Source organism: Mixophyes fleayi, chromosome 3 (genome assembly GCF_038048845.1).
Source record: "Mixophyes fleayi isolate aMixFle1 chromosome 3, aMixFle1.hap1, whole genome shotgun sequence".
In the NCBI taxonomy this organism is placed as follows: Eukaryota; Metazoa; Chordata; class Amphibia; order Anura; family Limnodynastidae; genus Mixophyes; species Mixophyes fleayi.
This window is the reverse complement of record NC_134404.1, coordinates 271370208-271389152: the sequence shown is the minus strand read 5'-3', so window position 1 is coordinate 271389152 and position 18945 is coordinate 271370208. Positions and strand designations below refer to the sequence as shown.

General features: G+C 37.0%; 1 protein-coding gene across 6 annotated transcripts in view; it reads left to right on the top strand.

The window, feature by feature from the left end:
* The window catches only part of STXBP5 (syntaxin binding protein 5), a 248540-nt gene that overhangs the window by 140942 nt on the left and 88653 nt on the right, over window positions 1-18945 (top strand). For all 6 annotated transcript variants that reach the window (XM_075203587.1, XM_075203588.1, XM_075203586.1 and 3 more), the window contains one exon: window positions 16793-16856. In XM_075203587.1, coding sequence (XP_075059688.1) covers window positions 16793-16856 — 64 coding nt within the window. The remainder of the gene's footprint in view (window positions 1-16792; window positions 16857-18945) is intronic.

The window sequence follows — 18945 nt, the reverse complement described above, 5'->3', positions numbered from 1 at the left end:
TGAGACACGCAGCATAAACTCCCTGTCATTATGTAATACCAGCCCCAGCTGGAACTTGTGGAAGTAAAGGTGTCCGAACACCCATGGACTGCTGGAACATGTAGTTTCACAAACTTGCTTAATAGTAAAACAGAAAAAAACAAAACCAATACTGAATGTTGTATTAGTTTGCTTAAAATAAATACTCACCGAAATCCCCTGTTTACCACTTTACTATTTTCCTAAATCCTAATGGAAGCTTCTTTCTTCTGACCTGGATTTCTTTAATAAGATGATGAATAATTGTTCCTAGCAAAGTTCCAACATGTCAGTGGTTGCCATTATTTGCAGTGACTTTCAACCATACTTAATGTTTTTCTCACTTTAAACTATTAGCCTGGCGCCCACTGCTCAAAGGGTGCCAGGATGAGCCCTGGTGCTATTCAGCACGAGGCTGTTTTCCGCTGGGGTAAGGGCCCTACATCTTTGCAGACCCCATCCCTCTTGGGATATCAATGTGCTGACCAGGCTGGAGCAGGTTTCATGGCTGCTGAACTTGTAAACATGTAACTTGCAACAGGGTGAACTGCAGCATGGGATTCCCCTATTTGAGGGAGTGTTACAAGTTACATGTTTACGAGTTCAGCAGCCATGCTTGACATCTTGACACAGCCTGGTGCTGGTTGCCACATTTTCAGGGGGTCCCTACATTTCTTGTCCTTCTGTTTTAACGGTAACCAGCCAAGTCTATTGCACTGGTGCTGTTACTTATTTTGGGAAGGAGGGGTGCATATTTAAAAAAACTCAAGAAAACAAAAAAAACTAGGCAACATATGTGTAGTTGATGATCATCAGCACGTATCTTTACAACAGCATTTTGGGACTCTCAAATGATGCTGCTGATCCACCTCTCCAGGAATTGATGCAAAAGTGCAAGTTACGTGGAACTCAAAATTACACTCATGCATCAAAGTTTAGATAAAGCCTGCATTTTATTCAATATTCAGGTTCTGCTACATATATACATTTCAACCAACATACTGATTCAGAGTTCCAATTTACCGACTTTTTTTTTTTTTTGCAGGATATTGTGACCAATCACAGATCTTCAGTGCTACCCTGTAGTGATATGGCATGAATTCTCCCCCATCCTGTTGACATATATGAAATTGCTGCTCTTTTGTCCATGAACAGCTGAATAGAGAACGCTTAAGTTTGTTTGGGAACTAACAGATTTAGATGTAGGACTATCCAGATGACCCTTACTGCTTTTTTGCAGGTACAGCCAGAGGAAAGGGAGGAGTATCAAATTCTATCCCCTGAAATTTAAGAGAATATGACAGGATCAGAACTGATTTTAGCCAATTGTGAAACCCAGAAATGTGAGAATAAAAAATGTTAAGTCCCTTTTTATGCGATAAGTTGATCTGGATGCACAAAGATCATTCCCTCCAGACAAATTATGCACTTCAGTGATGCAGGTTTGGCACGACTGCTTTCATCACTTGAGTAAATGTGTGGGGACAATAGACAGTCTAAACATCATTTATAGTTAATTGACAAAGGAGATTGTCTTTTTCCAGTAAAACCTCAGAAGCCAAGGAGCCATCTGGGGTTTGGATGAATGGATGTAAAATGGAAAGCATAAAAAGGAGTAGTCAAATGACTGGTCCACTCCAGTTACACAGGAAAGGAGCTGTTTTTATAACTAGCTACTGTCTAAATTTTTGAAGTTGATACAAGAATAACAGTAAAATTGATTTTTTATTTTTTTTTAAAGAAGTTCTCCTCTGCAATTAATTGAAATGATCTATATACTTCAAATCAATCAATCAGAAAATGAACATGATTTGGGTTTTGTAGTCAGATGTTTAGAACATAATTAGTGGCTTAAAATATGCTGTAAGCTCAGACCAGTGTTGAATCGGCCAGTAAAATCATAAATAACCACAACCAGATGCACAGAAAGCTTAATGTGAGATTTCATTGCAATACATCTGGTTCATTGTTCAAATGAATATAGAAATTAAGAAGCTCTGGGTATACATTGTGTATTCCCCACTACTGTAAAGCAGAGCTGCTAAAGTCGGTCTTCTGGATCCAAATCCTTTTACACTCTCTCCCCCCTTTTTTTTTTTTAGTGTGAAAAGTATGTAGGTATACATGAATTTACTCACTGATAAACACTTATTTAGGTTGATCATGATATCCCCATTATCTATTGTTGTAGGTTTCAGCCAGTTTTAAAACGGTAAATTATCTTATTTCAGTCCCTATGTATGCGCTTTAGAATTTTAATTCACAGTAGTGCCAGTGCGGCTCAGGACTGTCTCCTTTAGCTTAGATTCGGCTATAGGCTAACTCCAGAGCCAAGACAAAATCTCGGGTCCATCACCAGACTGCTTGGGATTCCCTGGTCCAGTTTGACCTGCTATACAATGCTGCTCCAGATACCTTTTTACAGGCTCCAGTCCTTGAGCTTTTAAGAAATTTAAATGCATTTTTTTTTAGATTTAGTGTACTTGTAATTTAATGGAGCTGTCTAAGCTCTTGGATATAAATATTGGTCTAGTTTTACTTTTCACTTAAAAATGTTAAACTAGCACAAAGTGGGATCAACTAAGTAGCTCTGAGCGCCAAGACCAAACCCTGGAACCCTGCTCCATTCTAATTTCAACTCCTCTCCAGCTCTGGTATGCCAGTTCCAAGACTTGTAGTTAGGTGCTACAGTGCCAGACCATCGACTATCCATAGGCACTAAGCCAACAATACTACTTCAGTAGGAAATGTAATTTTGTATGTACTTTTGGACTAGTTCAGAATAGGCTGTCATATTTAATTTTTCCTAAGTTTCCACATTTTTTTTTTCTTGTGTTTATTGAGGATGTTTAGTGTGTCGGCATAGATTGCAAATTCCTGACACTACTGTGGTAGATATGTTTAATGATTACTATAGTGTAGTGCATTTAACACCCGTTATAGTTCATTGCCATTGTCCAATATAATCCCTCGTTTGACATGTTTGTACCCCACATTTTTGTGTGCAGGTTACAAACTTGCATACTTTCCTAAAATGTCAGATTCCAGGAAACAGGAATTTCTCAGAGTACCATTAAGTTACCATTCAGGACCCCCGCCCAATCGCTGAGCTGATTATCACGTTTTGCCCCTGCTGTGTGATGACACAAGCCAAGGCATTGCACTATGGAGAGTGGGCAGTGATGACTTTAATCGTGTTGTTACATGCCCACACTTGCCTACTTTCTATTCCTCCCCCTTGGGAAATCCCACCCAAAGGGCAAGTATGATCGCTCAATACATCTAAATAGAAGGGAAGGCTTAATTTCAACTCTGAGACTTTTTAAAATGGATCCAATTAATCATAATTTTAGGTTTCTGTAAAACTGTTACTCACTGGCCAGTTGTATATAAAGGTATAAAATAATGTGACACTGTAGCGGTTTTGCAGGTTTTTTTTTTTTTTTTATAATCTAGTGTCCACTTTCAGCACCTGTCTACATATAAGGTGTTTTATGGGCTGAACCACTGTTTGATGAAAATGCAGCCTATCAATTCACTGGAAGCCAATTACTTGATACACGGTCACTGATTCCAAGTGAATTGATAGGCTGTGTTCTCATTATCTTGGTTTCCCTGTGAGGCTTGTCTCCACAGTGTAGCTAATGGATGCACTTTAAATGTATATAGACTAGTATTCTTCACGTCCACCTTACCTAATTATTGACACAACGTATAGTTGGTAGGGTGTTACAATAAACTGTACTCCAGGTCACAATCCTCAGTACAGTTATAAGAGTTAAACTTCCCCCACTCATTTATATCGGTTGTCTTTTTTCCTGTGCATTTCTTTTGGTTCTTTGGAGCGTAACTGTATTTTGGTTAATAGTATTGATTCCATGGCTTGCAAACGGCATTGTGTCCGGTACCTCTGTTTACCTTGGACATGTTATATTCTTTTAACACGTTTTCACTCTGCATAACATTTGAAACAACAAGCTCCTATGGGACCAATACACTTATGCTGCTCATTCATCAGGCTGCCCTTGCATACAGAAAATATTTCAATTAAATCTCTGTCTATGATGTACGATACAGAAGCATGGTCCATGGCTATGAGAAAGTAGAAAAGATTAAAATGAGAGCTGAATTTGTTGTACTGAAAGCAAAACGACTATAAAGGTCACGTCTTAAATTCCAAAAAGACAGCACTTTATCATAATCACTGTTCTGTGATGTGCAGAGCTTATGCCTGTGCCCCAACTCTGCCCAGAAGCAGGTATTGTGTATAGTGGTGTAAATAGTTACTAAGACTTAAAGCAGTGCCAGCCCAAGCCACACCTTGACCTGGCAACAGCCTGGGGCACTGTAGGGGCAAAATTACAGAATATGGTGCAATCAAAAGATAATAAAAAAATAATATATGTGTGTGTGTATATATATATATATATATATATATATATATATATATATATATATATATGTGTGTATATATATATGTTTGTATGTGTGTGTATATAACTTCATGCTTAATTAGCTTACTTGCTCCCTCCATTCCTTTTGTGTAGGGCCTTTTTTTAAATTGGCTCATCCCATACTGGATGTCGGCACAAATGGGTAAAGTGGTGCTAGTTACGCATGTGGCCACGCAGCACTTACCTTCAGAGAACCACTTGACTTTTTCACATCCCTGAACATAATTGAGAATAGCTGTCTGCCCTTACAAGCTTGAAATGCATTACTAATGACCCCTACCACTTATGTAAGAGATACATGAGGAATCAACAGGATTTTATGATAAAAATGTAAAAGCTTCCCTTAATGATTGGTCCAAAAGTGATGGAAGGCAGAACTTTGGAGTATCTCTATTTATTTTTCCTGGCTTGTGCATTCCCATCTCGGACAACAGGCCAACGTTCTCAAATGTAAACTTCCCAAAGCTGAAAGTGGGTGTTGTACGAGATAATTAGGTGTATTTGAACAAAATAGTGCATTGCACTTCCACCTTTTCAGCTTGGTAAATAAACCTCTATGTATTTTATTTGTGTAGAGGTTCATATAACTTGCATATAATATTTAAACAAAATATTTAGAAGTAGCTAGACTTTTGATGCATATTTGTAATAAGCATTTCAAACCAGAAGTACAGGAAATTGAAGAAATTATAGAAATGTGTGCCACGATTAGTTAAGACCTAATCTGGACCATCTCCCTTATCTGAAGTGTAAAATTGTGTACACTTTGTTTTCAAGAAAATTAGCAGTTTACCACAGTCTTGTACATTATTTAAGCTGGACTTTTTTTTTTTTATTTGGTCGCCTTAAAGAGACACAGTAGTGAAACATTAATTTATGTATTCTACGTATTGTCTTGCAAAATAAAATGTGTAATTATTATAAATATAATTCTCTTGGTTGTTTTTCCATTTAAAGTACTTTTGAGATGCACTATTGTGTCCAATTAGCACAACGGAATGCAGCTCAAAAGGAGCAAAAACATTAGTAAACTGCCAAGGATGGAATGGAAACTTTTGGCCAGAGGGACAAACGCAAGCAAGTGGCCTAGGCTTCTATACCAGAATGTTGCAATGGAAAACCAAAAACTGTGTGGTCTATTTTAGATATCCAGTGAAATATATGTAATGTGTTAAATAGCTATAATCAAATGCAACACCTACCCACCCCATCTGACTCTTATTCAATTTAATGACTACTGTAGTGACCTAAATACAACAGAGAGCATGCTAGTGACTTCAATACAATAGAGCGTTCTTTCTGATCACTAGCCAAAACATGACTGCTAGTGATTACTGCTCCAGAACCCCAGAGCTCTTTTGCGTTTAATGCAGCCCCACCCCTCCATTCTTTGTGGTGACCAAAATGAATTGCTTCAGTCTCTTGCCGCCTACTGGTACGCTAGTGAAGATGTGACAGCTTTTTGCACTCTGGTGCATCTACCACTCATTTAGTGGATGGAGACCTCCCACCACTCTGGTTAATGGCCAATGATAGCCACCTATCAATATGCTAGGAGCGATCTACTGCACATGTCAGAAACCTAAACAGAGCGGCCAGGGAGCATCCTCTGCCAATCTCCTCTTGGCCACCAGATGCAAAAGGGCAGCTTGTACTAGCTCAGAGGCTGATGCCACCCTCCCCCGCTCTTTACACTGTTGTGCATGATCCCTAAGATATAGAAGTAATATGCCACTCTCCTCAATGGTTTGGCCGCTTTGGACCCTGTTCCATAGCATCTGTGGATGGCATTTTATTTTACCTCATCTGTAAATGCAAGTAATTACCATCATACCATATAAAAATGAAAAATGTCCCCTAACTGGACTCGGTCATGTTTGTTTGATCTTGCAAGAATTTTTTTTATTGGTGGTTTCTTTGCATGAGTGGAAACAAAAACCAAAGTAAACTTGTTCTAGTAAAAAGACTCTAAATGAGGTAAACTCAATACAACAATTAATCAGCTCAATATATTATACACATACACGAGTACATACAGTGGTCGAAATGGAAATTTAGAAGTGGTGGTATGGAAAATGTAAGTGAAACAAATTTGATAGTTTTACAGGAAGTCAGAAGTGGCAATATGGCATACAACTGTATACCAGGCCACTTTGACCGCTATGTGTATCATACTTGCCAACTCTCCCGGAATGTCCGGGAGACTCCCGCATTCCGCGTGTGCCACACTCTCCCGGGAGTCCATGAGACTATCTCCCGCATCTGCCCACTTCCGCAGAATCCGGTCCAAAACATTGCGATTCACCGGGAATCGCAGCGTTTTGGCCCCGCCCCTGCTTTAAAATGATAAGTTTACGTCATGGAGGCGAGTCCAAAATGACGGGAATTTTGGAGCCCCACCCCCATCACGCCCACCACCCCCCGGTAGGCTCCCGGAAACCAACTTTAGAAAGTTGGCAAGTATGCAGTGTGTGTGTATATTATGACCATCGGTTTCAAGATATGCAGTTCTGTGTCTTATTCATCTCTTGACTTGTATTTTTGCTTTGACAACCTAAATTATTGCTTGTGAATTATATTTTGGGTTGTCTGTAGTGATCAAATGTGATTTATCTCTTGGGTGCTGGATTATATAAAAAATGGGTTCATATGCTGTGTACAAATGTGCATGACCTAAAGTTTAAATGTATATCTTTCGATAGGATGACGGTAATGAACTACCTATCATCATCCAAGTAAGTAGCTGTAAGAAAAATCCAAAGAGAAATATCTTTACTTACTACAGTCACATCTAGATGATTGCATAAAAAGTATTTGCAATACCGGTTTTCTCAGTTAGAGAACACATTATTTGATATTTACAAGCAGGAAGTTTAGTGTTGTTGAAAAATAAGACCTATAAAAGAACTTCATATGTTGTGCAAACAAGAAAATTTCAGCCTCGTTTCATATTGTGCCAAATATTGAGGATGAGATTACATTGGCCGCTTTTAAAGCACAGCATGTAAACACTCCATATTGAGACCATCCATTTCTGTGAGCAAAATGGAAAGCTTGCTTTTGGAAAATAGAGCTTGCTTTTTCAAAACTCCAACAGCAGCTATTTGGACAAATATCCAAAACTCTCAATATCAGCGCTCTTCAATTGAAGTACATTAGAATTTTTCAGACTGTCCCACAAATTGAAATGAGGTGACTAATGGGCTTATTTCTTATAACAATTTAATATTAACCACTCACTAGAGCAGTTTCCAGTTTAATACTTCCTATACTAATTCCTTTTCTGCTCTGAATTCTTTACATTAGCTGTATGCATCACTACATGCTATTCATAAGCACAACATAGCAGATATTCTAAACGTGGGACTTGCAATCATCAACATAGTACATATAATTCCCTTCAAGCCTCAAACCGATACTTATGTACGCTTAGAGACGCAACACATCACAGGGACAGTAATACTTACGGTATATCGGGAAATATTGCACGTTTCATTCAAGAGATTATATATGCTCAATAACATAATCTTCAATAATCTTACAGAGTATGAAGCGGTTTAGCATAGATTGTATAATTTACTTTGTTTCCTTTACTGTCTTTGCCTGTTTTATAAAGGTGTTTAAGTAGCTTGTTTGTTTGTGTGTATGTATCAAAGATTCCATTACAATTCTCATGGCTGCAACATTTATATTCTCTGAACAATGCTGCATACAGTGGTTAGTGCTATATAAATAAATAAATAAGAGTCCTTAATCCTTTTGCCACAAATATTTTGCTGTTAATATTTTTTACTGTTCATATATCAATGTCCTATAATGTCCATTCATTTCCCCAAATTCAATATTCCACATCCTAGTCCCAATAGTGGGAAAGAAGTAAGCTGGGGGGGGGGGGGGGAGGGAAATATTTGCTTGTTTGTGTAGTCCACATGTGGATGCACTGGAAGTCTGTTGGGTGTCTCCATTGTGTGTGTGCTGATTTAAGGCCGTTAACACAATGGAGCAGAACATGCTTTCATGGTGCATGGCTGAGCAGCAGAAATTATAAGGGTACATCACAAAATATATAGGAGTTAAAAACAAATATGAATCAACAATGACTGGTATATGTGGCTTTTGCAGTATGAAATTAATTTATTTTAGATGTTTCAAAATAAAACATTGATTTCTTTTTGCCTCATGGAATGACATCTGTGCACCCCATGTTGCAGCACAACTAGTTATTTCCCCGATTTTTAAAGAAAATACTGACAAGCCTAAATATAATGCAAATACTTTTGCTGTGTAAAATGACCCATGTGCATGTTCCTCCCACACAACCTATTTCAGCTTGTACTGGTTTAAACATGCCCTTCAGTGATTTAGATGGTCTGTGGAACTTTGATTTATTTGTTGCTCCAAGTCCATACATAGTTGAGCATACGTGGTTGAATTTGAATGTACGTATGCCCAATTTTACATGTCTGCTTTTTTTGTTTGTGTTTTTAATGCAAACTTAAGTTTGTTTTGCATGCCTTAATGTATCTGGCCCAATATGTCTGGTCTATTTCTCAGTGAGAACAGTCGCGAGCAACAGATGAGCCTTCACCTTCGGCTCCAGCCTCCTGCTCCTATTATCGTTTATTCTCTGCAGAGAATAAGACTGAATGGGAGCAGCTGGCTTTCTCATTGTGTGATCTCTGCCTATGCAGGCAGGGCACAGCACGAACAGCCAATCAGGAGGTGAAGAGTTTGTGCAAAGCATTCTGGACAACTACCGTTACTACGGTAATAGACGCAGGCCCACTTACATTCGGCAGTAATGCAGCCAATTGAATACCCTGTTGGGTGGAGATCCAATTCCCCGAGTTCTTAAAAAAAAAAAAAAAAAAAATGCACATCAGTCCTGTAGTACAGTAATTTTAACACTGATTTCGCGAGCAAAAATCAGCGTTGAAATTACTGTACGAACACGAATGTGCAAACACTGGGAATTGGGGAATTGAATCTCCCCCCTTACAGATAAGTGGTCCTCTGAATTTGATTATAAACACATCTTGAATTGTACCTGACACATTGATAGTGAGAATTTCTTTTCATGTAGATTTGATTTGCATTTGGCATCACAATCTTCCTCCATCAAATTCACCGGAGACTCCTATAACTGCTGTGTTGTGCTTAATGTTCAGATGATTGGATTGGCTGCAAGCTGGTGTAGCAATTAAAACTACATAGTCATGGAAACAGAAGTCAGCTGAAATGTGACATTTGAAGGGCAATGGTGGATTAAGGTGATTGTGATACCCATAGTGCTCTCCTAGGAGTTTAGGCAATAAATTATACTGGCCAGTTGGGGTGGGATTTGTCACAATAGATTTAATATAGTTTGTTACTCTTTCATACACGCACAGCACCGTGCTTACAGTACCTCTGAACTTGCTCTACCTGTATGCACAGCCTATGCTTTGTAGCACACCTGGAGGGACCTGAACTATTTGTGCTTTCTCCTTTCATCCACCCAGTCCTCTCACATCATAGCACTGCCCCGTCACAAACAATCCTGCCCACACTTACTCAGTAAACGTATGTCACCTTTCCAATACATGATCAAGCGAAACAGTTTTTATTATATGGCAAATAAGTTCACTACACAAGGTACAGCATCAGATGAGGACTATATTTATAGTAAAACACAATTGTTTGAGGCCATGTTAAGATGGAACTGGTTTTCGCACTCTGAACTCTCCAAGGCATAAAATACATGATATGACAACACCCATTTATATAATACAGTGCCCATGTGTAACCAATATAAACAATTATGCAAAATACGTCATGCAGTTAATTAAGAAATTGATGCCATAAACTGTTATAATAAACATAACTACAAAATTATTATAACACACATTACCATGTAATTATTGATATTTGAACATTTTAATTGAGTATATAAATTAATAAACCTACTTTATTACAATAATGCTTTCTGTTAAACCATATTGTAAGTCTGCCCATAGCAAATTTATTAATTTTAATTATGTCTGTAATAAACAATTATACCTATCATTACTTTTATTAACATCAACTTTTTCTAGTGTTTCTAGCTACTGAGTCACAGTGAGACTTGTGCTTTTTATCAAAATGCTGTCACTGCTCTTAATGCAAAATGATCGGTCATTCGATTTTTTTATTTTTTTATTTTTATTTTTTTTTACAGCGATCACTGTACAACCTACTTAAAAATACTGTAAGATGGTATTTAATACATGAAACACATGGTATTTAATATGAAGAGCCTGATTCATCTTTAAACAAATTCAGTTTTTTAAGCGCAAGTCGCGTTCACATTTTGTTTGAAGATGAATCAGGCCCTTAGATGAATGTTTGTCCGTATTCAAATATAAGTGGATCTTAAATGTTTCCATTTTGAATATGGTTATAAGTACACTCTGGCTATACGTTGCTTGCCATATGCAGACATGCAGAATGGGCTGCAGGATTCATACATATATGTTCCTCCAACATACAGGGCTGTGGAATATAATGGTATGCAAATAGAGTTTATTAAACTTGTCAAAATAAGTCCTAAAAGCAAATCATGGAATATTGCCAAAATATAATATATCAGTATTAGTGCTGAAATCCATACTTAATGGATACATGTGTTGCTGCTGATCACTGTCCAGTGGGAATGTGTTCCATCTTCCATAATAACATAAGTATTCCAGTACATTGTCTCCCTTAGGATACAGGCAACCTGTCATGCTAGGTATGGATAATTCATTTAAGCCTCACTCATTAGTAGTTGACTGCATTGCATAGCCAAGGGCATAGATATAGGCAGAGGGAGTTAAGCTGCTGTGATTTTTATATTCTCTTGTCAGCAGATTGAGTGGTCAGCCAAGGAAATACTTATAATAAGGTTTTTTGGGAAGGCAACACATCTTAATAGTTTTTATAGCTTTTATAATCTTTAATTCTGTTTCCTTTAAAATGCAGCAGTATTTGCTATTGGGCAAGATGAAACTTTCATTTTACATACGGTTCTGTCAATTTATAATTTCAAGTACAAAAAAAACTCACTCCTGTCATTGGAATCATTTATCAGTGATTGCACAACAATTGGGATATTAAAACAAGGTGTTATCCACATATTTACTGTGCATCTATATGTGATGAAGTCCAGTGTACACAGGGAGGGAGAAGTGCACTTGCAGGATTGCATTCCGTTCACAATGATGATAAATCACTGACCATTCTCACTGACCATTACTTTTTAGTGTTTAATTTCTATTGTTTTTACCTAAATGTTATGTATTAATGGAGCCAGTCTGTATAAAACACTAGGGGGCAAATGTATCAAGGTGCGAGTTTCCGGCAGGTTTGAAAAGTGAAGATGACACCTATAACATCCAATTAGATTTTCTTTCATTTTGTAGAATGTACTAAATGATAACTAGAATCTGGTTGCTATAGGCAACATCTCCAATTTTCAGACCTGCCAGAAACTCTCACCTGGATACATTTACCCCCAGGTATGCATTTGATTTTTCATAGTTTTTATTGGAATAAATCAGGATTTACTATAACCTTAGTTAAAAATAGACAGAGGGTCATGTACGAACCACAAAACCTGTGTAGTGTATTTAATGCATCTTAGACTTCCGTCTTATCAAGGACACATTCACGTTACACTGTGGGAAGTGTCTGTCAGCACTCTGCACAACTAATTATGGGCCCAGATGGGAATGCACTTCCTAGAAATTTTTCTTCAAGATCCTGTTTATCACTTTGGAACCACCTCCCTAATCTCAAGTTATTTTATTTTTTTTCTTTTAAAATACCGCTAGTCTCATTTATGTCAGATCGGTTATGACTAAGGGGAGATCAAGACAGTGTTTTGTATACATGCATCAGGATTAGTGGCGCCATATAAACAAATAGATGATGATATTTGCTATATACATGGATTGTTGCATACGGTGTTCCATTAAAAACAATTTTAAATTCCAGAGCCTTTGTGGAGAGAGAAACATTGTAGCTACGGGCAGCACAAAAGTTCTAATTTTGTGCACCTAGTCTGCATTAAGTAAGGGACTCTGGTGAGCTCCTTATCAAAAGGGGCAATATTTAACAAAATCACTGCCTCAATCATCTTTACATGTGAATAAAACTATTTGTCACACATAGGGTGTGACAAAGCTACATTTGCACCACAGGGCTGCAGTTTTTGACCCTTACTGTTGCAACTTAAAGCAGCAGTCCCACACAGATGTGTTCTTGGCTTGTTTGTTTTTTAAAATTCATACAAAGAAAAACAAAATCTGAAATGTAGTGGGAGGAAAGGGGCGTGGGAACAAAGGGAAACAAAGGGGAATAGGGAAAGGAGAACTCCCAAAAAAACATACTAGTAGGTAAATTGGCTACTATTAAATTGAACTTGGTCTCTGTAGGTCTGTGTCTGTGTTAGGGAATTGTAGACGTCAAGCTCCAATGAGACAGGGGACTGATGTGAGTTCTCTGTACAGGGCTGTACAGAGTATGGTATATGGAGACGTTGACAGCAAACATACGAAATCCGTAAACCTTTATGAAGAACCAGTTAACTTTAAAAAAAAAAAAAATAAAAAAATGATCGGGTAGAGAGGAAAATTAGTAAGGAAAAGGAAGGGGGTGTAAGAGGTTGTCCAGATCGGTCCGGTCAACACACAAAGCTGCAGCCTATCATATCGCTAATAAGCAGCCTCATAATAAGTCATAGATGCCATATAGAGTAAAATTTATTAAGGTGGTCATCTAGAATACTGGTGATAAACATAGATGTATCAAATTTATTTTTTTTTAAAATTTCAAGTAAATTACCTTTTTAAGCATGCATCTGATTGTTCTTAGCGATCCTTCTACAAATCATCTCCATTTCAAATACTACCTGGCAGCCATTTTTGTTTGCCAACCAGTCAGTCTGCTACACAGGCTCACATGTCTCTGCATGTCATGCGATGGCAGACTGGGGGAGGTAAAGGAGGATGTCACAGTGCAGACAGAGCTCAAAGCATTGTTGCAAAGCATCTCTGTTCCCTACGTTATATGATTTGTGGCTGGTTGCAACGGTAGTCCGGAATCAAAAATCCATTAATAGCAGCCTTAAAAAAAAGGAAATTGTAAATACCAGCATCATTCTTATAGCCTTCCACAGTGATTTAGGTTAAAACAAACAAAAATAACATACCAGGCTTTTTCTTGGGATTGCTACTTTAAGCAAATTTCCATTTGCTGGCAAAATACATAGGTGGAAATATGTTAACGCTCACTATTTTTATTGGGGTTTTTGTTATTTTCTGGATTTATGTTCTGTTCAAAGTAAAGAGAAAAAAAAGAAGCTGCCTCTGTAATGCCCTCAAGTTCTTTTCTGATATGCTACAACAGTTTTTTGTTGCTTGTCAAGCTTTTCTTAAGCAGAAATAGATGACCAAGTGATATGTATCCAGCAGGGTCTGCAAGGAAAATAGAATGTGTTGTGACAATGACAAACTCGAAATTGCGGCCTAAACAGATAGGACAAGCATGCTTATTTTTGCTTGATTCAACAGCCGTTAATATGAAACAGAACATCAAGAAAATTATATATAGACAAGCTCTGAATGAAATGCGTCAGCAATCCAAAAAGCACATTAAGTTACAAGGAATTACCCAGTACACCAGACCTTTTTTAATGTTTGGTTTTATAAATGGGTCTTGAAGTAGAACAATTTCAGCATCATTAGAACTATTTAATGTAATTAAATAATGAATGTCTGAGACCTATGCATGCTCTTTCATACTGGGTGGCCCAAAGCATGCAGATTATGAAATCTGTGCGAAAAATGGAAAGTTTATTATACACAACAATATTCATTATTCCGACAGCTTGCCTGCATTGGGGTGCAAGCAATATACCTACAGGGATCCTCTATAATCATGGCTCCATAAGAACCCGATCCACTTTTATGGGTGTAATTATAATAGTGTAATGACACTTTTGGGGTACACACATCATGCTTTATGTACCCTATGTCCGTGTTGAACATACTTCCCAACTTAGGCAAACTCTAAGTATTTGCATTGTTTCTCAATGCTTTGGATCTCTCATACGCAGTAGATCTATGCTTTATCACCACAATAATTTTGTCTGATTCTTCAATATAATATATGCACCCATTATGCTCTTTCTTTACATTTTCAGCAGTTTCTATTAGTAGTTGCGAACGATTAAGCAATATCTGCTGTGGATGCGTTATGGCTTTTCATTTTCTTTGAACTACTCGCTGACCCAGGCAATGTCCAAGTGTTTTACATACCCCAGAATTGTCAAAGTACAGTATTCCTCTTACCAGCGCTAGGTTATTTGAGATGTATGATTCTTTGTGTCTGTTTTATATATTTGTATCCGTATGCTGCTTCTTTGTTGTTTTTTTTATTTTTTCAGTAATTATTAGACATCGAGTTCCATGATCTTTATGTGGTCATCTAACTCATTGTTATTTCTAATGTCCTTATAGTCTACAAAAGAGGGAACATTTTCCATCACCTGAGCTTTAGTGTAATTTCTGGGGATTTCTATTTTTAGGACTTTGTGTAGCAAACTGTGTTTTTATGTTTGGGTTTTTTTGCGCAACAGTTACCAGTACTTGTTTTCATAACAGCAGGAGGTTTTGTGAATGCTGCCATATCTTTTCTGATGTGTCATAACAGGAAGAATTGTTTCTTCCATTCCCCCCTCCCTGTGGTGAAAATGCATATGTAACCGCCTGTAGATTGTTTACATAAGCTCTAGTTTAACACACTTTACTGCACTGGCAGCATTGCTAGCAATAAACAGTAACGGGATTCTGTGTTCCTTAAGGTGTTTTCCTAACAATATATACAAATGAGTAGCTGTAAAATATTTTTGCACCTGTGTTTCTGCAAGCTATATACAGAACACAAATCAACACAGTGCCAAATACACAGGTAAAATAAAAAATGCTGCATGGCTAGCTCTTCAGGGGTACGATCACTCTTGTTGCCGACCATTACCAAATTTACGGATGGTAATAAATAAACATGATTATTGTAAAAATCAATAGAGATCAGCATAAATGACCTATTCCGGACGATCTTATAGTATACATATCCTAACACCAGATTTGGGATTGTGCAGGGTATTTATTGTGTCTCAACACAAATTAACCCATCTCTGGTGCCATCTATGATTACCAACCCCTAAAAAATATTTTAGACCATTTTATATAGAAGTTACTATGAGTAAAAATATTGTTTTAATGTCGGTAACTTTTTATAAAGTACTTAAATGCCCAGACTTGGACTAAAATACTTATCCTATAAACTATTTATATACACTGATATCCAACGTGTTTTGAGTGAAGTCCCTCTTTCGCATGGTATAAACAATAAATTGAAACATATTTTTTGTAAATACAGGTGGACAGATTTTGTGTTATTGTGAGCCTGTATTGGAATGTGAACAAGGCTTAAACAGCCTTGAACTGACATGTAGGCAAACTAAACTATAAAAAGATGATAAAAAAAAAACAGCAATATGTAATTATGAACACTTAACATAAGGGGCAGATTCAATTATAAACAACATCGCCGCATAGTGTAGCAGAACGGCTGCAAGACACTATGCTGTTTGTTTTTTGTTTTGTTTTTTTTAGGTGAAAGGTAAACAGTATACAGTTTATATATTAAAAGTAATGGTAAAAAGTAATGCTTACAGTATGGAATGCATATGGTAAAAAGTAATGCTTTTGCTCACACCTCTATGGGGCGCGAGCAAAAGTGAACGTACCGCTCACTTTTGCTCGCGCCCCATAGAGGTACGGGCAAAAGTAAATATTACTTTTGAACATAAACTGTAATAAAGTGCGGCAGTGGTGTTTTCAGGAACATTGAGGCTAATTGAATCTGCCCCAAAAATCTATTTGATTACAAAAAATTAAATGGAATGGCTATATCCTAAAGTATTGGGACAATGAATTCCATACTGTAAACTATATAGAAGTCACAGAAGTTGTGTGACCATTAAAATCACAAGGACGTAGGCTGAATGCTCTGATACAGATCATTGAAATCCAAGGTAACTTTTAATATCTGTACTATCTTACAGTAAACATTAAAATGATGACCGCATTCTTTGTTTCACTGGAGTTTATACATATTACATCACTTGTGGATTATAAATGCTTAATTGATGATTTTTAAAAACATTTTGGTTTTATATATAAGCACAGGCCATTACAATTATTTTCCCCTGTTTACTTGTTTCTCTTACCTTTTTTTTATATATATATTTTTTTCAGGTCATCCAAATCACATCCAGGACCAGTTGTCCACATAAGTGATAATCCAATGGATGAAGGCAAGGTATGTGTTAATGTTTTTCTTTTATTTATAGGTATATTCTTGTTTATAGAAAAATAAAATGACACAGGCCATATAACAGACAGATTATTTATTTGATGATACTATTCTTTCCTTGCCAGACAGGTCAGCGTTTAAAATCGCAAATTTTTTAAAGAAACCACTTTTTTCCATACTCTGAATAAATGAAATCAGAGCTGCTCATATCCCTCTCCATACAAACCTTCCAGGGCAAAAAATGGGACAAAATTCACCATATCATTGATCCAACATGGCCATAGCCAAAATCATACTAGTATCTGCTGCGACCACCCCTCAAAAATATAGGCTCACTATTTTTCTGAACCAACAAATATTGAGAGCGCCAAAAATATCAGGGACTGCTCCAGGGCATGAGTTTACTGTTTTGAGAGGCACTACAATAATTAAAGTGAATCAGTCACTCTTGATTAACATTTCATTCTTTATAACCATATCAGAAGCTACTTATGTATTACACTAATAGTTTGTTTCCATCTGCGAACAGTCTGAATTGTTTGTGTTTCTGTGAAATGTGAACCTACATTATGCATTTCAACTTCTGACAGTATGATTTGGACAGCTGTCGTCCTACAAAGCTGAAAAAAACCATAACTGTTATACACATTTACAACTTCGCTAAATATATAAGGATAAAGTACTATATACATCTTTTTTTTTTTTTTTTTTTTTTTTTTTTTTTAATATTCTGAGAAGAAAGCATAATGTATAGGTTCTGTGCAGGAGTGTTCAAGTTAATTAAAGAGAGAATAAAAAAATTTCTAGGATTACTTTTTGTGTCTCTTTAACATCCTATGTAACAGAACATAAGAATATCCAAATGGACGGTGTCCAGTCAGCCAGTTTTCACTCCTCATGCCGTACATGTTATGATGCAAAGCTGAGGCACCTGTAACTCTCTTTATAGGGACAGTACTAACTGACATCACTATGCCTTAATAAAACAGCACTTGACATACCAGATTATACACTTTTTTACGATTTTGTGTGCAAGAACATACTCGCCTTACACGAGTTTAGCTGTATGTTTATTAAATAGCTATTCAGGAAGATATTTTTCAGAAATTTTTCCTCAGATGCCTGCAGCATTTAAGTTACAAAAACTATTCTGACTTGAAATTATAAAAGGATGACACATATTTTCAAATATGCATTATATGAAAAATACATTCATTTCAGCGTTAAAATAGCCCTGTTTAAAAAAATAAATGGGCAATGGAGATGGGGTGTATGCAGATGAAATATAGCGGTTACAAGGAGAGAGAAGTCTGAATCATAAAGGAAGACTGGATTATTATCATTTTATAAGGTGCCACCAGGGGGTAAATGTATCAATCTGCGGGTTCTTCAACACCCGCATGTTCAGCCTCTTCCGCGATTAAATTTCAAGCGGCGCTGCATTGTAAAGGGTTAACTTCCCTTTACAATGCAGCGCCGCTTGAAATTTAATCGCGGAAGAGGCTGAACATGCGGGTGTTGAAGAACCCGCAGATTGATACATTTACCCCCAGGTCTTCACAGCACTGTACATGATACAGATAGAACTCTACAGGGTAAAACAGTACAGAAAAATAAACAAGAAATACCAAAACGCTAAGAGCTCCAGACATAGCATTTATAGTGAGGTTGGAGCACAAGAATTGGTATAGATACAGGAGGGATGAGGGCCCTGTCATAAGAGCTTACACTCTACTTAATGGTTATCTCATAAACTAGAACAGCTTGTGAATGGCTTCTATTAACGAGTGACCCTTTGGATATATTTTCGTTAAACAAAGTCAACAAAACTTAGACATGGCCTTTAAACCCATAAGCAGTCCAGCTGTTAGTGAACTAGGTCTGCTAGAATGCTCACTGCTGAAGTGCCATTGGATTCACATCTCTCATCTAATATTGTAATTCACATTTTTGGCAAAATTAAAATCCTCCATATTCCTCCATGCTGACGTCAGTTGTGAATAACAATGCAAGCACTACATTCTCTACACTAAATAGAAATTAAAGCCTTTCACAGTGTAATTTGAACATCTGCTATTCACTGATATGATTGTGC